Raw genomic sequence first — 22,344 nt, forward strand, 5'->3', positions numbered from 1 at the left:
AAAACGTAAGCTTGTCATTGTTTAATGCATACTTAAACAATTTTATTTTTGTCTTGAAATTATTAATAATGTGATTTTCTGTCCGCTTCCCTATCCAGGTGTCGAATGGATGTGTGAGTAAAATTTTGGGCAGGTATTACGAAACTGGCTCCATCAGACCCAGGGCAATCGGAGGTAGTAAACCGAGAGTAGCGACTCCAGAAGTTGTAAGCAAAATAGCACAGTATAAACGCGAGTGCCCCTCCATCTTTGCGTGGGAGATTCGAGACAGATTACTATCAGAGGGGGTCTGTACCAACGATAATATACCCAGTGTAAGTTCACGAAAAAACCTTCCTATCTGCTGTGTTCAATGCCTGGGTAGCCTGTAGCAAGCCTCTGCTTCCTTTGTTTTGATATCAACTGAGAGGATGGTAGTTCACGTCATTTGCATGTAGCGGGGTCAGACAAATTTTTGCATAAAGAACTTGACAAATGTCTTTAAGAAACCACTGTCCTCCGTTATGTCTAATGCATCGGGGATTCAAGCAAATAGAGTAAAAGGACGTCTCCTCTCTCTCTCTCTCTCTCTCTTTTTCTGCCTCTCTCTCTATATTACTGCAAGGCTTTAAGTAAGCAGAACAACGAAATGCTCCATGGGTTAATCATTAATGACTTCTGGTAAATCGCAACACAGGGCGATCAGTTTATCCTGGCCGCTTTACTCAGTCAAATTATTATTAGCTAATCTCTTTAAGTCCAGGTTAAGTCAATGCACAGCCTCGTGCAATGTAGATGAATGTGGTGGTGCTGAACTGCGAGCATGTTGTGCGAGCGCTCCCCACGACCATCTTGTTTAATGTTGCTTACCTTTCAGGTATCGTCAATAAACAGAGTTCTACGCAACCTGGCTAGCGAAAAGCAACAGATGGGTGCCGATGGGATGTATGACAAGCTAAGGATGCTGAATGGACAGACAGGGACATGGGGCACGCGACCTGGATGGTACCCCGGGACCTCCGTGCCAGGGCAGCCCACACAAGGTAAGGCACATCCCAGTGAGATGGGAATCTGGGCTTGCCCAGGCTGGCCAGCCAGAGGTGTCACCCCATCCTGGCCGACCTGGCCTCTTCACAGAGCCCCTGAGAGGAGAAGCGAGCAGGAAGGTTGACTGCCTTCACTGGGCATTTCCCCCCAGCCCAGAAAATTAAGTCAGGATCCACTACACCGCGTCCCTGAAGGCTTTTCACAGAAGAGTTTGGAAGGGAGCAGATTTTACAGCCCCCCTCCCTCCAGTCCAGCCATGTCGACAGGAGCGCTTTACCCCTTCGCCATGAAGCTAGGGAGTGCGAGATCTAACTCTCCCATTCACATGCAGGGAGAACCCCCCCTCCCGTAGGAGTATGACAAGTTAACTCGCTGACAGATTGCGAGGTAAACATAATTGTATCATATTGTGCGTTCCTGTAATTGACAAATTATGTGACTATAAGTAGAAAAGCATATGGAGTGATAGGGAAATAAATACAGATGCATGGAGGAGCTATAAGGAAGCGTTGGGGCTGATTAGCGGATCGGTTTCCAGTTTTGTTCTAAAATTTTGCCTTGAGAACAATGTCTTTCTGCAGAAAAGCGCCTGCCAAGTAGCAACGCAGACCTGCTGTAGGGGAGAGGCGCTTGAGTTACTGAACTGATTTTTCACCTTGTGCGTCAGCCTTTGAATGGGTGGTTTCTGCTCCCCATCCGGGCTCGCTTTTTGCGTGAGGGTTGCTCCCTCCAGAGAGCTTGGCCATCCTGTAGGTGACTATCTCTGTAGGCTTGATAATAGCCCCTCCTCAATGGACCTGAAACAACTTTGTGAATATAGCAAACTGTTTATCCTGAAGATTAATAGGTATTTGTTGTAGGAATGACAAGGGGATAATATAAAGGATAATGGGATGTTACGTTACATACTTAAGATGGTTAATGGCTCCTTTTTTGAATGCAGCCTCTGTTCAGATGCAGCCCTTCCCCTGGCTGTGGTCAGTCCTTTAGAAGAGGTGTCTATCTAACAACCTGCTTTTTGTTTTGCCCCCTCAAGGAAGGGGGGGGGGAGGGAAATCAGTAACAGTATGCGGAATATCTGGTACAAAGGATGTTTCTGTCACACGCAAGAATTTGTTATGGGAACAATTCTGTCGCTATGTAATTGCTCATTAGAGATCGTTTTGTTTCTCATTAAGGCGACATGAATAAGCGTCTAGTTGAAGGAGACAGCTGTAGAAATGTTCCACAGGAGACCTCTGGACACGATATGGCACCGCTTGCCAATTAGACATGTCAGTTTTAAGAGAAGAAAACAATCTATGAAGGACACTAGAAAGATAGAGAGCGAGGCTTTCGCTTTTGTGTGTGTGTGTGTGTGTGTGTGTCTCCCATCTCCCTCCCTGGGACTGGGAGAGTCCTAATGATCGCCCGGTCCCCGCCTAGCTCCGAGCTCGGGTCCCGGTGCCCTCACCCTCACCCGGGCTGGACAGCGCGGATCTCCCACTCCCACCCCCGCGGGTCTCTCCCTCCGGCCGCTGGAGCCAGGCAGGGGCACTCGTCCGCCCCCTCTCCCCTCCCCCGACCTGGTCTGGCAGCCTGGGGGCAATGCCACCCCCGGCCGGCACCCCCGCGGCTGCGGCCGCCCCCTCGGCTGCTTGCCTGGAGGGGAAATGGTTTGGAGTTTAACTCCACTTTTCAAAGCTCCTTCTCTCTCTCTCTTTCTCCCCCCGCCCCCCTCCTCTTTCTTAAATCAAATTACAGGCTGCTCAGAGCCCGCATTGTAGCGACTCAGATGAGTGTCATTTTCGTCAATAGGATTCAGAAGGATTCAGGCACTTTCTTTCCCTCTAGGAACGTGTTACATGTAGGCATCAAGGCGGGATCCGAGCCCGCGCCCCCCCTTTGCCTCCCCTCCCCTTCTCCCCCTCTGCCCCGGGGGGTGCGTGTCAGGGGACACCTGCCAGGGCCCCGACACCCCCCGGCCCTGGCAGCCCTGCCCTCCCCCCAGCCACGTCCCGCTTGGATGGGGGCGACCCCCCCCAGCACCACTCGCCCACTAGTGTGTGCGTGCCCGGGCCTGAGGCCGTGGCCCGCCCTGCCAGGGTTATATAATAGGTGATGGGCGCACTGGGGCCGCCTTTGTCTCTTTGTATTTGGGAGTGTGCCCCCCTCCACCCCCCCCCCAGCTCCTCGCTGGACTATGAGTGTTGGTGGCGTTGTGCTGGACGAGCCTCTTGTCCAGGGTCCCCCCCCAGACCAGGAATGTGTCAGGGGGTTGGGGACACCTTCGCCAGCTAGAACAAAATATCAATGAGAGGGGATGGAAAAAAAAGGAGGGGGCACGAAATAAAACACGGCCATGCGAAAGCAGCTTGGAGCACAAGAGGCTTGGCCCCGAGTCACAAAGGAGTGGGGGCAGGAGGAGGGGCTGAGGCCCTCCGAGGATTTGCCTCCCCAAATTAAAATTAATAAAATGGCTTTCCTCTGGAATATTCATGCTGGCTCTAATGTTTTTTTTCCCTTGCAGGGCTATGTTACTGGATTTTAAGAGTCCATTACTCAGAAAGCATAAGGCAAGGTTAGGTCTCAGAGGGGGACAAATATGGTCTCAATCTGATAAACGCCATGCAGCAGTGAATAAAATAATGGATACATGAGGGCTGACAGAACAAAAAGAGACATCTCTATCCGGGAGAAATTCTCCAGTGATTTAGTGGTTTTAGGGATCACTGAGACACTGTTTCTTATCTTTTTCTCCCCCCCCCCCCACATAAGACTAAAGCCTTCTATAGGATTTAGACACTTTCTCTTTCAACCGATGCTACAATGTTTTGATCCCGGCTCTACAGCTGAAAGGTGCCGCAATTGGTTTGCTATCTTTTTTTGCTTGTTTTCCGCCTCACTGATTAAGACACTAAGAAACTAAGGAATGATTTTATTTCCCAGCGTCTTTTTTTTTTTTTTTTCTTCCAGGAAACAAATCCTATACCCAGCGTCAGATGGTCTGGCTATAGGATAATAGGACGCACATTCACTCGCTTTCTTACGGATTAGGTCTGGAAGGTGGAACAGCCTATTGAGACCGTTTCTTTGGGGCTGCTAAAAGGGCCCCCTTTAAAAAAATAAAGGAGAGCGAGAGATAACTTAATCGTCCACCGCGCTCTTTTAAAAATCATATTGGTGATTCCGCCTCCAAACTTTTAGCTCCATCAAGGGGGGCGGGGGGGCACGGGTCTCATGAAGGGAGGGGGGGAAGGCTCAAGTTTCCACAGGTTGCAAGAAAGCGCTGCTTTCAAAGCAAAAAAGTCCCGTCCTTTGAAAGCTTTAGGAGCCACTGGAGAAATACAGATCCTTCAAACTGAAAAAAAAAAAAGTCACTCCATTTTTCAGGATCAAGATTTACTCTAGCAAGATTTAGGGCTGCTTGGTGATCTCACTTGAACCTGTGTGTGTGTGTGTGTGTGTATATATATATATATATATATATATATATATTTCCCAGCGCCTGCAGCCTGTGCACTGCGAGATGCTGGCGAATGACGCAGGCACGGCTTGATTAGTTTATTTCTTTCTTTCTGATCACCCAACAAGCTTAAATTAAAGGAGCGGGCGAGGTGGCCATTTAAATGAAGCAGTCCGTGCCGCCCGGGCTCCTCGCCGGGGGCCGTCGAGTGACTCCAAACACCCCCGGGGGAAAGAGCCGGGCGGCTCCATGCACTCGAGGCCGCAGCCTTCAGCTTTCCCCGCCAAGCAGCGCGGAGCGCGCGGGGAAAACGCTTGTCAGAAAGGGGACGGCAGCCGGGCACCTTTCCTTGCGCCATCCACCCGGCCCGGAGGCTCCCCTTCCTCTCCAGGAGCTGGGAGTTTCCTGGCTTTGCGATAAGCAGGGAGCAGTTTAAGTCCGTTTTAGGAGTTGCTTAACAAGTAGGGGGGAAACATCGCGGAGCTGTTGGGAGGCATTTCTAAAGGGAAATCCGAGCTAGGATCCGAACACACGAGCCTTTACTCTGAAAACACTTTAAAAGGCACCCAGAAACTTTCAGCAGTAAATAAAAACAGAGACCCTTGCGCTCTAATATGTTAGTTGAAGCTTATCTAATCTTAGCTAAGTAGTTTTCTCCCTTTCTGGTGTTGAGTAAACAGGCTCAGTGTATAGAGATGTCCTATTCACAAGTTTAGGGGTGTTCTTTCTTTCTCTTCTCCTATAGAAAGTAAAAATCCTAAATAGCATTGAGTAGCCCAGCCCAGGGGACAGTGATTAATGATAGTAGTGCATAAAGGTTAACATACTTCACTGAAAAGTCTGTTGACTGGGATCCTTGTGATACAATGTGGACCACTGCACGCCTCAAGAGAATCCTTTTGTTGTCCTCCCTGATTGTGTCCTCAAAATTCTGCCCACGAAAGTTTGCCAACTCTCCTGCCCCAAGAGTTTAATAGTTTCCCTTACTCTGCTGGCATTGTGTACTGGTGAAAAGCAGCCCCTTTCTATTCAAGTGTTGGTGGTCATCTCAATAGATCTACAAACGCCCATATGGTGACCACTGTAGATGAATCCAACTGTTTAAATGGGGGAGAAAGTTGGGGTTTTAAAACATTTCAAAGTGTTTGAAAAGATCCTACCAGATTCTGTCACAGTTCTCTTAAAGCTTTGAAGGCTGTGCCTATTGTTAGGTGATTCTAAACGATATTACTTTAAAGTTGATTTCCCACAATATTTAAAGGATGTAACAGGAATGTTGCTATTTATTTTTAGCATAACTTTTGAAGCGAATTAGCATAAGTAGCCCCTGGCTCCCTTATTTCATCTTTCATTTAACAACATCAAAACGTCTTGAAAAATATGCTCTGAAAAGAGAGGGAGATTTAATTTAGTGACTTCTCTGCCTTCAGAGAAATGTCCATTCCTTTTGCAAACCGTTTTTGGTGTCTGCAGACACTTTGAAAGACAGCTAGACCAAGTGCACATCTTTACGTCCAACAGAAATGTGAACACAATAAAACTTTCCCTTGTTTAATGATAGAAATTACATTAAAAGTGGTGGAAATGCCCTAATTAAAAATGTACCACTTAAATGATATGCCAAACGTTCAGCTGCAGAATAGCATATTTAGCTAGTTAGTGAACTCGTTACTATTTCTTTTAAAATTACATGTTAAAATTTTAAAAGAAATCTTACTTTTCTCTGGTGCACCACATTACAAAGAATGGACAGTCCTTTTATCTAAATATAAAATTCCATTTTCAGCAATTATAGCCTGTTCTTGGTGATGATATAATTACAGCTGTGCTCAGTAATAGGTGTCAAGGCAATGCACACTCATACAATAGTTGAATAAAACTGCAGAACAATGCAGGCACTTCTAAATTCACAACCTTTAAAATGAAATTGACTGTGCAGAATTCAAATAAAAACTGGATAAATATTTTTTAAAAAAGATTACAAGCTTGGTTTGGTTTCTTAATAGCATTTTCTACAAACCTATCAACATCTAATTGATTAGATAGGAATTACTGATTATAGATAATATGAAATACTGAACATCACTATTTTAAATATAGCAAAAGGTAAATACATTCTGCAGAGAAAGGAGACTGGCATGGCATTTAATCAAAGATCCAATAAGAAGAATAATTTGCAGTGAAAACTATTTTATGCAGGTTTTATTTCAGGGAAAAATGAGATGTAGATTATATGGTCTTGATATTTCATGTTTAATATTTATAGCATTATTGGAAAATAAAATGCTACTATATAATGTATGTTAGCCGTGAACTATTACTTTGACACCTGAGGTATGTTTAAGAAAGGGTGTCAGCAAACATGGCTGACCTTGTTTATTACTGTATCTTGCATTGATAAGAAGATGATAGTTGGGCTACATTTGTTTCAGTTTCCTATTCTTATTGTTGCAGATGGCTGCCCGCAGCAGGAAGGAGGTGGTGAAAACACTAACTCCATCAGCTCTAATGGAGAAGATTCAGATGAGGCCCAGATGAGACTTCAGCTGAAAAGAAAGCTGCAGAGGAATAGGACATCCTTTACTCAAGAGCAAATTGAAGCTCTTGAGAAAGGTGAGTGACGGTTTCAAGCTGGTGAAGTAGGACAGACAAGGAAAAAGCATCCTGGTCATGTCAAAAGCTAAATGGAATCAGGTTGTTTTCATTTTATTTAATTTTAAAAGATTGAATTGTATTAAGTCAGTGGCCCTCTCCCCTTCTGTTTTGTTTCTTCAGTATGCTTCAGAGGTTTATTTATAGACATGGCCATTTAGTATTTGAACAGCTGTGGACATTTTGATTTTTAAAAGGAATGTAAGCATCAAGGTTATCCCAGACTCTTACCATTCACTTACCCCGTCTTCTCATCAAATACATATTGGATTTCCTAAAAGCTGCTGAGCATGCTGCAGATGTGAGCTAAATCAGAGTGCTGGGACTCCCAAGCTGTTGGTGCTACTCTGTAGCCTTGCATCATACTGTTACATGTCCAAAAGGCATGGGGGCTGAGATCTTGCACTGGCAGTGATTCACTCTGTGCCATGCCACCTGCTGGTGACTGATTTCCAGCTGTATTGGGGCGCCTGCTGATTATGAGTATAGATTCCAGTAATCCATCCTTAACATTCCCTAAGAAATATTAACATTGGTCCCAATCCTTCAAATCCTTGTGGGATCTCTGTGAGCTTATGTCCATGACGAAGGAACATTATTGCTATTTCTAACAAACATGCAAATACAGCAAGTTCAGTTTCACTGTTAATAAAATGCCTATCCAAGTATTTAGAGCATAGGCAACAAGACCCCAAATTTAAAATGTAGTTGTTTTAATTTCCTCTTTCTAAAAAAAAAAATCTTTGGAATGCAACATTTCCTTTTTCAGAATTTGAGAGAACCCATTATCCTGATGTGTTTGCCAGAGAGAGACTAGCTGCCAAAATAGATCTGCCTGAAGCAAGAATACAGGTACCCAAGTTACAGTGTAATTATTTTTTTTTGTGAGTGACTTATCAAGTTGCATAGGATTCATAATGATCATTAAGCATGTAGCCATCTCATATTTTAAAAGAAAAATCAGCAGATATAGGGTTATTTCTACATACCATTTTGTTACTCTTCAAGAAGGTTTTCTCTTAGTTTTTCCTTACTTTATGTGAGGAATAAGTGACTCTGTGCATGTTATCCTAGTTCTGTAATAATTTTTTTAACTTCTTTTACTGTAGGTGTGGTTTTCTAACAGAAGGGCAAAGTGGAGAAGGGAAGAGAAGCTGAGGAATCAGAGAAGACAAGCCAGCAACACTCCCAGTCATATTCCTATCAGTAGTAGTTTCAGCACAAGTGTCTACCAACCAATCCCACAACCTACCACACCTGGTAATAGAACAAATTCTCATTAACACATCCTCTTAGGGAAATAAAACACAACTCTCTAAAAATAGATTATCATTTTTATTCAAGCTTAAACTAATGTGTTCATCTATCTGTCTATTCTATTATAGTTTCCTCTTTCACATCAGGTTCAATGTTGGGCAGAACAGACACAGCACTAACAAACACATACAGTGCTCTGCCACCTATGCCTAGCTTCACAATGGCTAACAACCTGCCTATGCAAGTAAGTAATACATCAAGTTGTCTTTTAGATATGTGATTAAGGGCCAAATGTACACAGAACTTGCTTGGAAGGAAGTGGAACTTATGGTGTGCACAGAATGCAGAGACAGGCTTTATTAAGAGCGAGGTGCTCAACTCTCACTGCAGGTCAGGGGGAATTAGATACACCTTTGAAAATATCCCTCTTCCAGCCAAAGGTAAAACAAAAAGGAAAGGCTGTGGAACCAGGCTGGGAGTGGGCAACAAATGAATAGGGATCCAAAGGACTAGAATGATATAATTTAGAAAGGAGAGATGTAAGAAGGGATATTTTAAACTCATAATGATCAATATTGAATGGAGAGGGGTGGTATGGGGCTCCTTTAGATTGTTTTCCATAAATATAAGAACAAGGAGGTGCCCAAAGTAAAAAGGCAACAGATAATATGAACATGTCTCATGAGAAATATTGAAAAGAAAAAAACATTAACTTACGGAACTCACTGTTGCAGTAATAGCAAGCTAAATAGCTTACAGAAATGAAAAAAGGATTAGACCTTTGTTGTTTTGGTATTATGGCTACAGGCAAACTAGGAACACCTGAGAAATGGATGTGATTAGCATCTGCAGTTATGCTAGCAAAGTTAAAATTGCAAGAGCTGTCAATCCTCATGCCTGAAAGCATAAGTTGATCACCAGCTGGGTTAGGAAGAAGTCTGTTCCTTCAGGGTCTGATTCTATAGACCTTTCAGATGCAAAATTCCTTCCTTTTTAATGGCGGGGGGTTGGCCAAGTAAGTTATTGGCCAATTACAGGAGTTTTACAGCTTTGTCTGAAGCGTATAGCATTGACACTGCTGGAGATGGGCTATCAGATTAGCCAGACCACATAGCTTTCCAGTATGGCAGTTACTATGTTACTAATTTCTTGCCAAATCAAGTGAGGCAGTGCAGAGAGAGTATCTCAAACCTGTGGCAAAAAACAAAATACTTATATTGTTATCTGATCTGAGGGGCACTTCATTTACTTTTGAGGGTAAAGGACTGATAGTCAAAAAACTGCTACAGTGTAATGTCCCATAGATAAATATCAGGCATGCAGAAGGTCCTTTAGCATCAGATTCATATTATTCCAACTTGGACTGGACATTTTTTAGACTGGTAAAATAATTTTAGACACCTGTTTAGGTAGGTAATTCCCTTACACCCTTTTGAACACTCTGGCCTAAGTATTTTCTACTTAGGAAAGACTGCATAATTTATAAATATAGGAATTCATAAGTGGATTACGTACTGTGAGCCGTAATATATTAGAATATATTACATAATCTATGAAAGTAATTTTATGTCATGCCTTTCTGTATAGTTATTTATGTTAGTATTATTGTAAAGAGCGTTTATAAAGTATGCTTCCATGAAGGCCAGATGCACTTGTGTAGTAACAGGTTTTATTGGCTTGGGTTTGGGATGACTGCAGTTCTCATAAGGAAACCAACTATATAGGGGTGTGTGTGTATATATAAATGCACACTTGTGTATATTACACATGTAACTGATCTCACTTTAACTGGAATGTTGTAGTGAAATTATTTTTTTATTTATATCAGTATTATGGCTGCTGACCGTGAATAAACAAAACAAAACAGTGCTTTGCTGGAAGAGGAAGCACATTGATTTGACCCAGCTCCCCAGCATCTGTACAGATTGGGTGCTTCAGTGGGGCTTTTAGGTACTTTATCTAATAGCTGATTGAATCAGCTATTAGATAAAAGTACCAAAAAGCCTCACTACATAGACATTGGGCAAGCTGGGTCAAACTAAAGCAATGCCTCTTCTAGGTATACGCCATACTCAGTGTGTGCGGCACTGAGCTGAAAGTAAAGCATTGTTTTTTTGTTTTTTTCATGTCTGGAAGCAGCCTATATGTGACATCAGAATCTGGCCCACATAGCATCTACCTGTGCATATAAATACCAAAAGGTCTATTCTTTTCTGCATTAGCACCAACATTTCAAACTTAGGTGTCTAAAGTTAGGTATGTAAATTAATATTTCGGCACTGATGCAATGGCCAGATTTTTTTTCTGATATACCAGGTACCTTCTAGTTCCAGTTAGCTTGAAAAAAACAAACAGACAACAGATGTGATGGCCCTGCATCTCTGAAAATTTCTGAAATGTGTACTTAAGTAACTAAATATAGATGTAGGCATCCAACCTTGAGTACATAGTTTATTTATATTTTTGCAAAGAAGAATAGCTTCCATTATATTCCTGTGTGCTGATGTAACTTTAAACCAGAGTAAATAGATGCTTGAAGTCATGTTTAAATTTACAGACCTTTAACAGCATTTTGTCCTTTACTCCCATAGCCCCCAGTACCTAGTCAGACCTCCTCCTACTCTTGCATGCTGCCCACTAGTCCGTCAGTGAATGGGCGGAGCTATGATACATATACACCTCCTCACATGCAGACACACATGAACAGCCAGCCAATGGGCACTTCTGGCACTACTTCAACAGGTAAGCATCCATTCATTTATCCTCCAAAGATACATTTCCTATAGTTTGGTTTTGCTGTTAATCTAATCTTTTTTTTTTTTTTGACTAATGGTAACCATTTCTCTACCAAGGAACATTTACCATTGGTTTAGGGAGTGGCAGAACTGAGCCCAGGACCAAAACCTTCCTAGGCTTTAAGGGTATATAATTAAAGCTTAAAGAGTATATAACTTATTAAGTTACCACTGAAGGGGAGAGACAAAACATACTTGCTTAAGGGAAGCTGTGGTGTTCTAACAATAGCACAGCAGAATCATTTTTAGTGAGGTCCTGATCCTACAAAGAGTTAAGCCTGAGCTGAACTTCACTATTATAAGTAGCTTTGTGCATTTCAGTGGTAAACTTGTAATTCAATGGGATATTCATACTAGTAAAGTCAAGCATTCGTGCACATACTTGTAGGATTGAGACATGTTTGCTGATTTAGACTACGTTGGAAGCAGCTTTTTAAAAGACTAGATCTAATTAGCAGATCTCCGTGTATCTTGGATAAGAAAAACTAAGTATAAAAAAACAAGTACTAGTGTAAATCGAAGCAAATTAAAAACACTTTTTAGATTAAAACAATTTGAGGGTTAAAGGTTTAATGAAGTTTTGGTCACATTCTCAGCTGAGGATGTGGCCTTTTTTCTTATAACATGATAATTAATTTTATATAAGAAGGATGTTTAAAGCCATCAAACAGATTTAATATTCTGAATACAAGCACAGCCCTTTAAAACAGAAAAGCAAAAAGCTGTGCTCTACAGAGAAAAACTAAAATATACCTTTTTTCACTCAATTTTCAGGTCTTATTTCCCCTGGAGTGTCAGTTCCAGTTCAAGTTCCTGGCAGTGAACCCGATATGTCTCAATACTGGCCAAGATTACAGTAAAACATGTGTTAATTCTGTAAATGACTATATGGACAACAGTTGGATGTTCAGCAGTATTTTATAAAGGAAGAATGGCTCTCAAAGTACTTCTGTACTGCAACTGTGCCCTATACCGTAACACATGGAAAAGACTCTAACATGGACCTTTGTACAATGAAGGCATTATATCAGTTGGAACAAATCTTCATTTTGGTATCCAAACTTTTACTCATTTTGGTGTATTATTTGTAAATGGGCATTTGTATGTTATAATGAAAAAAGAACAATGTAGACTGGATGGATGTTTGATTTGTGTTGGTCATGAAGTTGTTTAAAAAAAAGGAAGCCATGATCAACAAGCTTTGCCACGAATTTAAGAGTTTTATCAAGATATATCGAATACTTCTACCAATCTGTTCATAGATTTTGGACTGATGTTCCAAGTTTGTATCATTCCATTGCATATAACTGAACCTGGAACAATACGCACTAGATTTATGTAAGAAAAATATCTGTTGGAATTTCCAAAGGTTGTTAACAGATGAAGCTTCTGTGCAAACAAGGGGTAAGAGAGAACTTCAATGAAGAAAAGTTTGATAGATAAAAGGTAGATTGTGTCTTCGATATAATCCAATTTGTTTTATGTCGAAATGTAAGTATTTGTCTTCCCTAGAAATCTCCCAGAATGATTTCTATAATAAAGTTAATTTCATTTATATTTGACAAGAATATTCTATAGATGTTTTATACACATTTTCATGCATCATACGTTTCTTTTTTGGTCGGCAAAAGTTAATTGTTCTTAGATATAGCTGTACTACTGTTCACAGTCCAATCATTTTTGTGCATCTAGAATTCATTCCTAATCAATTAAAAGTGCTTGCAAGAGTTTTAAACTTAAGTGTTTTGAAGTTGTTCACAACTACATATCAAAATTAACCATTGTTGATTGTAAAAACCATGCCAAAGCCTTTGTATTTCCTTTATTATACTATTTTCTTTTTAACCTTATAGTGTGGTGTTGCAAATTTTGTTACCATAGTAGGTTAACATTATATATCAACTGTTATTTTAAATTTATTTTTGATTTTCAATATGGAAGGTCCTCAAGTAAATACTTTTATAGATTTTGACTCAAGCAGTCTGTAGTACGGGTTGGAAAAATATATAAATTAATGTAACTTTTGTACAAAAGAAAGAAGAAAATGTTTTCCCTTAGTACAGTAAAGTGCTAAATGAACTCTAAAATCTAGCACTCCTAAAAGGAGACTGCACTTTGAATTATTCCAACCAGACTGATATTTTGAAATTGAATGTATATACATTCTTGACTTTTAAAAATTATTTCAGCTAGGCTGTTTTTAAAAGAGCGGATGTGTTTGTAACAAAAGCAAAGCTCTTTTGAAAAGCTAATACCATTCCCATACACTGCCACATAGCATAATCTTAGTGTAATTTTCCACTGAACCTATAACCTGGTTAATTTCTCAACATGTTTTATGTGAGGGTTGTTAGTGTGGGTGTGGGTGGAAAGCTGCATGTCAAGAAATAATGAGGGAAGACAAATCAACAGACAACAACAATGCAAACTGTGACTGGCTACTGAAAGCTAAAGGCCTTTAGTCACTGGCAGTGAAATCTAAACATTCCCACATCTATGAATCTGGTTCATTGTAGTCCATTTGTTATTTGTCATGTGTGGAGAAGAACAGATCTAATGATTAAAAGCCAATATGCAGGCAGTTCTGAGTCAAAGCAAAAGCACTACAAACAGCCCTTGAAAGGAAAGCTATAATGTGAAACTCTTATATTTTAATTTCTGCTCTGTCCAACTTATAACAAACTATAGATAACACTTCTTTCTAAACTTGACTAGGAAAAGTTGTGGTGCTGAGGCAATCCCTGCATTGCTGACAGGATTAAATGCAGCTAAATAAAAAGTTCTTTAGCGATCACACAATACTTCATTCACAGAACAAAATGAAGTGAGCATAAATTCTAGAAAACATTACATTGGAATTTCCTTTTTTATTGACATTTGTTTATTATAAATATGTTCATTATATAAGCATTTAATAACTTTATTTACACAGATGTTACTAATTTAAAAATGACAATTGAAAAGTTGTTTATTTTTTTAAAGTCTATTATTTACATATATATACATATGAATATGTATGTATACCCATGCACACACATAAAAGCTGCGGATCTTATTCAGATCTAATTAAACATGCCATATAGCAGGTCAAATTTTTATGCCATTGGCACCCACAGTAAATCCTAGATAAAAAGGCTGACATTGACATACCTACTTATCTCATTTATATCTATCAACATATGTAGGTATAACACCCAGTACTAGCCTGTGCCATGAAAATGAAAGCAACCTTTAACAGCTTCAGCCGCATGAGATCTTTTGGGAAATGGTTGCCACTTTTGCATATTAGCATGTAGTACCACACATATAGCCTGATTCACCTCTCATTTACCTGGGTTTTCTACTTGCATAGAATTCCACTGAAATTAGAGGAGTTATTCCCCCTTTACACCAGCATGTGATCAGGAGTGTGTCTCATGTCCTGTATCTTCTTTACAGATGTCATATAAACATATACTCACTCTCCTTCTGACTCTAATAATGTTATCATGGAAGCAGGAACAGAACTATAATATGTGTTACAGACCAAGTTTATACTCTATATTTGCAATTTGAAGAACACTGTGACAGAGTTACATGTGAGAATGAATGTTGTGCAGTGAGAGGCTAGTTGACTGTAGCAGAGAGGAAATGTTTCTGGCTCACTGGCTGGTTATTGTGCTCTTGAAGATGGGGTTGCTAGTGAAAGTCCCTGGCTGGCCGCACATTAGGAAGAAGGTAGGGCATTTGGTCCTCTGAGCAATGCCTGCCTGGAAGGGTTGCTACTCTCCGTGTTGGAGGCATTATGGGTTACAGTGACAGTTGTGCATTGTACTGGAGGATGTGTCTGGAGTCCTGTCAAGACCCTCTTCCCTAGGGTGAATGGGGGAGTGAAAACAGCCTCTCAACATGTGTGAGCTCTGATGCCACTTCCTCATTACTAGCTCTGGGCCATGTTAGACCTCAGAGCAATGTAAGTGGCTAACTGGGCATGGAGCAATTTCTTATATTTAAGATGCATATATGTGTGTGTACACATGTGAGTCTGCGTGAATGTATGCACGCATATGTGACTACATGCTACTTTACCAGACACAAATAACAGGAGGAAGGAATTGATAAGTAGTGTGTAATTTAAAATCTTCAGTGTACTCTAAACAGCATCTAATGCTTATTTCATTCACACTACTGTAGAATTGCGGTATCCATGAAGACTGAAATCTGCTATAATCACTTCATGTTACTCAGATATTTCTTTGGGTCTGATCCTGATACCACTAAAATTAATGGGCTTTTTCACTGTTGAATTTAAAAGAACAATTTATTCCTGTGCATAGGGCAAAAAAAGAGATCATATTTCATAAGAACAGCTTGCACTTTGTTTATTAGTCTACCCTAAGGCATTACAAGATGCTTCACAAATAATAGTCATACAGGAATCAATATGTAAGTATAATTTAAAAATTCTGCATTTTGTATTTCAAATATTCTGTTATACATTAGATATACATGGGGGAACCAGGATGACAGGTTTAGTATACTAACATGTATTTTTCATCTGAACACCCTTTACTGCTTAAGGCACACGCATACTGGGATCACTTTCCACTGCTAAGATGCTAGTTTTGGTTCCTTTAAAAAGGAGCACATCAATCACACTGAGCCTATTTAAATGAGACAGAAAAAGAGTCACTTTCCATCATGGATTATAAAAGATGGGGTTTGGTGGAAAGGAAATTTTCTACCACAGCTACTTTTTAACCGTAATTTCTTTATTTACAGGTATGAGATGGGCAAAACAATCGTGGATAGTGTCTTACTGGTTTGATTAAGTGAACCTGGGGCATCTTTGGGGGAAGACTGCATTGTCGCTAACAGGAGATTAGGATTGATAAAGAACTCTGGAGAGCTTCCATGTTAAACGTTGTGAATGTCACCGCTCCCAGGACTCAGTTCTTTGGCTATTTTATTTTGATTGATTTCTCTTACTTTACTGAATGAAAAAATTGTAATTTAATTTCTGAACATTATCTACAGACCTATAATTATTTTAAGGCATTGCTTTGGATTTTCATGGTATAAGAGCTAATGGAGAGGTTTGAGATGCTTTATTCATTTTTCCAGTTCATTTTTTTTTCTCATCTGTAACATCGACAGGAGTCAAAACACTGCTTTGAGTTCAGCTAGGGAGGCTCTTCTGCTTCCTTTTTGTGCTGGTTCAGGGACACAAGGTCAAAGCACCTTCTTGAAATTGTTCTTTTCTTAAAAGAAAACAGCATTTTAGCTCATTAAAATGTTTGCATGGTAACCGGCATTTCTAAATTATCCCCGGTAGCAGCCATTTTTAAGAAAAGTGACATCATGGTAAGGTCCGCTTCTTACCTTGCAAATTTCAGATTGTTGGGCCAAGTGAATTGTTTGGAATTTTCTTCTGAAGGCTCATCTTCAAAAGTTCACCTGCTCTCTTAATGAACTGAAGCCTGCAGACTTGTTCCTTAATCTGTGGATGTGATTTTTACTCACAAATATATGACTCCCTTGGCAAAAGTAAGTGTTTAAATTATAGAATTAATGTGAGGTCGCAACTGATGTGGGAGAAAATTGGGGAAGAATATCTTGCAGAATATGTTGCAGAGGGCGTTTTCTATTATTTTTCCTGAGACGCCAGGACAAGTGGTGTCTATGTCAGAAGTGTGGACAGTACATTCCTCTGTACAGAAGTGATACATTGAAAAGGTACTGTCCCAGCTATGTTTGTGGAAAAGAAAGTATGAGATATTGAAGACTTTCTTTTTTTTGGAAGATGATGCAGGGGTAAGTCACAATACCATGCATGTTAGCATGTTACCCATTTAGTAGCTCTTAAAGCAGGGGCAGACAATTATTTCTGCTGGAGGGCCACTTACTGAGTTCCGGCAAGCCATCGAGGGCGGCATGACAGGCAGCTAGAGGCAGATAAATATTAATTTTCTAAATTTTTTAAGGGCCCCACAGGCCGGATAGAATGGCTTAGCAGGCTGCATCTGGCCCATGGGTTGCATTTTGCCTACCTGAGAGTATCTGTAACAGATGGCATTATTGGATAGTAAAACAAAGGAACACTTTTCGAGCAGCAGTTCTCAGCCAGGGTGCCTTGACACTCTGGAGTGCTGTGAAACCCTTTTTTTAAGGGTGCTGTAGGGTAATGCACAATATTAACACTGCTAGGTGTGCAAACATCTACACATGAATCATAAGATAAACTCAGGAATCCATAGTGTCAAAAACATTTTGACCTGTTGTGGTCTTTTTAAGTTTTTTGCCATAGACTTGCTTAATTTTCCATAGTCAAGAAATGAGTGAAAACTATTTCCAAGAGATTCCTCGAGTCTAATGAGGGATGCCTTGAGTCTAAGAAAAGTTTGAAAACCACTATTTTAGAGGATAGGTAAAGGAAGACCAAGGACATTTGGACACAGAATTAAAGTTAGTTTAAGAAGCAATTTTAGAATGTCCTTACTTTTAGAGCATCTTTTATTTTAATTCCTATGTTAATATTCTCTTAAATTAAAAATGTGTGAACACTATGTTTTAACTTGAGAAAAAAATAATAAAACATAATTTTATTTTTAAGCTGCAACCACTTCCAAGATGACACCTCTGCCAGATAGGTTGGCAGAACTTGTAGCTTCAATGACTAGACCATTTGACATTCTCTTTTGTATTTCAGTCCTACAGTAATCGAGTTACACATTCTTCTAGTTATAGCCATGGATTTCAAAGAAGCCTCCTGTTCAGGCTGACAGAGATTCTAATCTCCTTGCTCCCTCTTTCAAAGACAGTGCCACACCTTTATAATGTGCCCCAAATTTGAGACACAAAACCAGAAGATATAAAGTTCTTCTTAATATCTAACTGTGCAGATGATTAACTCCTAAAATAGACTTTTCTAGAGTCTATTTTATCTTTGAAATCTGTCACTGGGAGTTTTTAAGTGCAGGTTAAAGAAATATTTGGGATGGCTTTGAAAGAGATGATCCTACCTAGAGTAGGGGGACATTTTGAGGTTCATTGCAGTTCAATTTTCTATGAAACTTGACTGCCCTGTGGTTTGACTGTGAATATGAAATTGCTATGGTTTACTGAATCTGGGAAGGACTGCAGGAGACATTGATGTTATACCTTCTACTCCACATACATCATAATTCATCCTAAGAGTACAGTGAAGTGACTATGACTTGAAGGGGAGAAAAAGAGGAGTGGCAGGATATCAGTGTTTGACTTGAGTGGGGGGAGTGGGGGGAGATGGTTGCCTGTCTCTGACAAAGCAGGATTACATCATTTTGGCTGGGGTGGAGGTATCATAGTGTAATGACCAGATTTCCTTTTCTGGTCTCAGCAATTGCATTGCAGCTGGGTCAGGTAGTGAGCAGAGGTTTTTAAAAGCCCCAGCAAAGGTTCCAGTTCATTTCAGTTCCTGGTAGGGCCTGTAATTTTCATGAAATTCCTCAATAGAGATTGCAATTGCCTCCAGGTATCCAGTAAACCCTCATGTACATTCTAGGAGTTAGAAAAATATAAAGTTTGGGAATTATTGATTTTCCTCCTTTGGGATGTCTGAGCGCTGCTAGCTGCTTCAGAGGAGCTTGAACATTCTCTGACAATTTGTTCTGTGCATCTTCAAAGTTTTCTTACCTGTCCTATACCAGCAAATCTTGGGAATTCTGTGAACAGATATCTAACAGATTATAAACATAGAAAATTGGAGGAATGTGGTCAGCAGGCTATATTTTTGTGAGTTGTTATCATTAACACCTTACCTTATCACAAGTGCAAACTTTAACAAACTCTCTGTCACTGTTTATACTATTTTTCTTTTTACATGTTGCAATACTTTCTACCTAAACTATTAAAAAAATCAACTTTGCCCTCAGATTCTTAGTTCTGCAATGCTTGTATTACCGCCATTGCAGAGAATATTTGTTTTGTTCTCCTTTCCAAGATGTTTTAAACTTTGGAATTGTCCAATCCATTTTCTCTTATATAAAAAATCAACTGATCATTTTTAATTTGGGCTGAATGTAAACTAATGATGTTTCCTGAAACAATACATGGGCAAATGCTGCTTGAACAAATATCTTATTGGGCCTGATTCTTCTCTCTACAGAATTATTCCTGAATTACACCAGAGAATGAATTTAGGGAGCAGGGACTGCAGAATTGGGCCATTATTAAATTCTGTTCTATTCTATTCTATTCATGCTGATCACGGTCGTATCCACGTGCCTTCCATTAAGCAACATGACTTAGCTCACGTTTGTTCTTTCATCCTCTCCCTAGGGGGAGAAGTGTGTGCTACAGAATGTTTTGTTTTCGTAGGGTTTTGTTTGCTTGTTTGTCCTAAGTCAACATGCTGCTATGTATTTATGTAATAGAAGGAGCGGTCAAAGAACTGTACCTTGTACTTTCAGCAGAGTAGTAAGGTTTGTGGTGGTCCCTTTGTTCCTGGGGCAGTTCATTGCACAATTGCTCTCCTCTGGCTCCCACACAGATAAGTTCACCCTTGTCATTCCATTGTGCCAAAGGAGTTTCGTGTTGTCCACAAACCCCATCCCTATAGCTTTAGGCAGTCTTTTACGTATCCTGTGTGCAGGACAGGAGACACTACCAAAGGAGATTGCACTGTGGAGCTCCATCCTCTTCAAGATGTTTTCCCCTCCATATCAGTATCAAGTCTGTCATGTTTGGGTTCAGGTTTAGCTATTAGTTGATCTTGTCCAAGTTACAGGGCCATCTTTATAGCTGTGATTTGTTCATAGGTGATGAAGGAGAGGTACATTCCAAAAGACCTGAATGTATTCTGCAGACTGCTGACATGTGAATTCACGTAAGTGCCAGTTCACTGACTGGTTGCGTATGGATGATGAATAGGGCCAAAGAGAGAACTGATCCTTGTGACTTGAACCAAGTCAGGAATCCAGTGGTAAAGGATCAGTTTTCTTTCATTATGGTTTAGGTTCAGCATGGCCCTGATCTCACTTAAGGACCTGATACTATTATAGAACTTACTGTCTGGATACTATTATAGATACTATTCTACATACTTATTGCACAGAACCCTATTGATTTAAAACAGGTAAGAGGCTCCATGTACACATATACTAAATGCAGGTCCAATTCAGAGCCAAGAATTTTGCTTAGCACAATGGGTCTTGTTCTATGACTTGGGCTCCCAGATGATATAATAAAGTAAATAAAAGTGTAATTTGAATGGGAATGTTCCTTAGACTTTTACTAAAACTTGGATTTGACCTTTCCCTTCAATGGTAGAAGATAATACTGCTCTTTATGAAGGGAACATATGGCCAAAAATACAACTTATCAGAGTTGCTAATATTTTAGAAGCTTAAACTCAGTTTCTAGGACTAAGTGGGCATGGCTACACAAGATGCTATGTTGTCCTAGGAACAAGCTATGGTGACAGAGCATCAGCAGGCACAAACTGTGATGACACCACTACTGTGTAGTAGGGTTGGAAACAACCGATGCGGCACTGGGACCACACAGTACTGGCAGTTACTGTGCAATCATTTAGTACTTGCTAAAGGCACATGTGTAGATTCGCCCAGTAATTTCTAAGTCATTTTTATAGGCTAGATCATTACTAAGTAAAATAATTTATTCATGGATTCCCTGATCTGTTCTTTGAAGGTCAAGCTTCCACAGGGATGACTTATCTTCACAGAATACATGGCCTGAGAATAGTAATTTGTTCTCAGTCAGAAGTGTCACTGTTTTTTCTATCTCCTCTGTGTAATTACTTTTATCTGGGCAAATATAGAAAATTAGGTTTGGAAGGGACCTCAGGAAGTCATCTAGTCCAACCCCCTAATCAAAGAAGGACTATCCCCAACTATATCAGCCCAGCCAAAACTTTGTCTAGCCAGGTTTTAAAAACCAACAAGGATGGAGATTCCACTACCTCTCCGGGGGTATGTCTACATGTGCCATTAAAGCACAGGAATAAACTCTGGAGCTTATTACTTTGGAGTTTAATGTTCCAAGGAAGCTCCCAGGCATGCTGTTTACACATGCATCCAGACCACAGCACACTGAGCTGGGTCAGAGCAGCCCTGGCTAGCAGCATCTTGGGGGCGGGGGGGGGGGTCAGCCTGCTCTAACCTGGCTCAACATGGTGCAGAGGGGCTGGCTGGGACACAAGACAGGCAGACCCCACATTGAAGCACACTTGTGCTTTAGTCAGCTAGGTCAGTGTCTACACATGCAAGAAAAAACTCTACAGCAGGGTAGAACTTGTAAATGTAAGTACTACCTTGCTGTGGAGTTTCTTAGTTTCTTGACCCTAATAAGTTTACTGTGGAGCTAGTCAGCTCTGCAGTAAATATCTGGTGTAGACATGCCCTGGGTAGCCTATTCCAGTGCTTTACTACCTTCCTAGTGAGAAAGTTTTTCCTAATATCTAACCTAAACTTGCCTTGCTGCAATTTGTTCCGTCATCTCCCACCACTAAGAACAGTCTAGCTCCATCCTCTTTGTAACCATACTTCAGGTAGTTGAAGGCTGCTATTAAATCTCCGCTCAGTGGGCATGTCTACATGTCACCCTATGGCAAGGTAGCAACATGCTATGGTGACATATGGCATGCTACAGCGATGTAGTGATCACGTGGGTCTACATGTGATCGCTAGCTACATTGCCGTAGCAGCACACATCCTGCTTATAGCATGCTGCTGTGGAGATGTAGCTGGGAAATTTAAGTGTGAGCCATCCGTATGGTGCAGTACAGGCAGTTACTGCACCGTGTTTTAGTACTCCAAAAGGAAGTACTAAACAACGCAATAAAGTTGTCACCATACGGCGATGCGTAGACATGCCCAGTATTCTTTTCTGCAGATTAAATAAGCCTAGTTCCCTCAGCCTCTCTCATAAATCATGTGCCCCAGCCCCCTAACCATTTTCATTGCCCACCTCTGGATTCTCCAAATTGTTCTTGTCCTTTTCTTTTGGGCAGGGCCCTAAACTGGACATATTACTCCAGATGTGGCCCCACCAGTGCCCAATGGAAGGAAATAATCACTCGCCTCAATCTGCTGGCAATACTCATGCTAATGCAGCCCATATGCCATTAGCCTTCTTTGCAACATGGGCACACTGCTGGCTCATGTTCAGTTTATTGTCCACTGTAACCTC

The 22,344-nt window shown here is 40.6% G+C and overlaps 1 protein-coding gene across 1 annotated transcript in view; it reads left to right on the forward strand.

The window, feature by feature from the left end:
* Window positions 1-12,283, forward strand: part of PAX6 (paired box 6) — a gene marked incomplete at its 5' end in the record, with an annotated part of 14,327 nt that extends 2,044 nt beyond the window's left edge. Inside the window, 9 exons of the mRNA XM_090034626.1 lie at window positions 1-5; window positions 99-314; window positions 857-1,022; window positions 6,926-7,084; window positions 7,893-7,975; window positions 8,233-8,383; window positions 8,509-8,624; window positions 10,972-11,122; window positions 11,950-12,283. The exon at window positions 1-5 is cut by the window's left edge and continues 37 nt beyond it. Coding sequence (XP_089890752.1) covers window positions 1-5; window positions 99-314; window positions 857-1,022; window positions 6,926-7,084; window positions 7,893-7,975; window positions 8,233-8,383; window positions 8,509-8,624; window positions 10,972-11,122; window positions 11,950-12,035 — 1,133 coding nt within the window. The remainder of the gene's footprint in view (window positions 6-98; window positions 315-856; window positions 1,023-6,925; window positions 7,085-7,892; window positions 7,976-8,232; window positions 8,384-8,508; window positions 8,625-10,971; window positions 11,123-11,949) is intronic.
* Between the last annotated feature and the right edge of the window lie 10,061 nt (window positions 12,284-22,344).

Source organism: Crocodylus siamensis, chromosome 2, assembly GCF_052110815.1.
Source record: "Crocodylus siamensis isolate JL-2025a chromosome 2, ASM5211081v1, whole genome shotgun sequence".
Lineage (NCBI taxonomy): Eukaryota > Metazoa > Chordata > Crocodylia > Crocodylidae > Crocodylus > Crocodylus siamensis.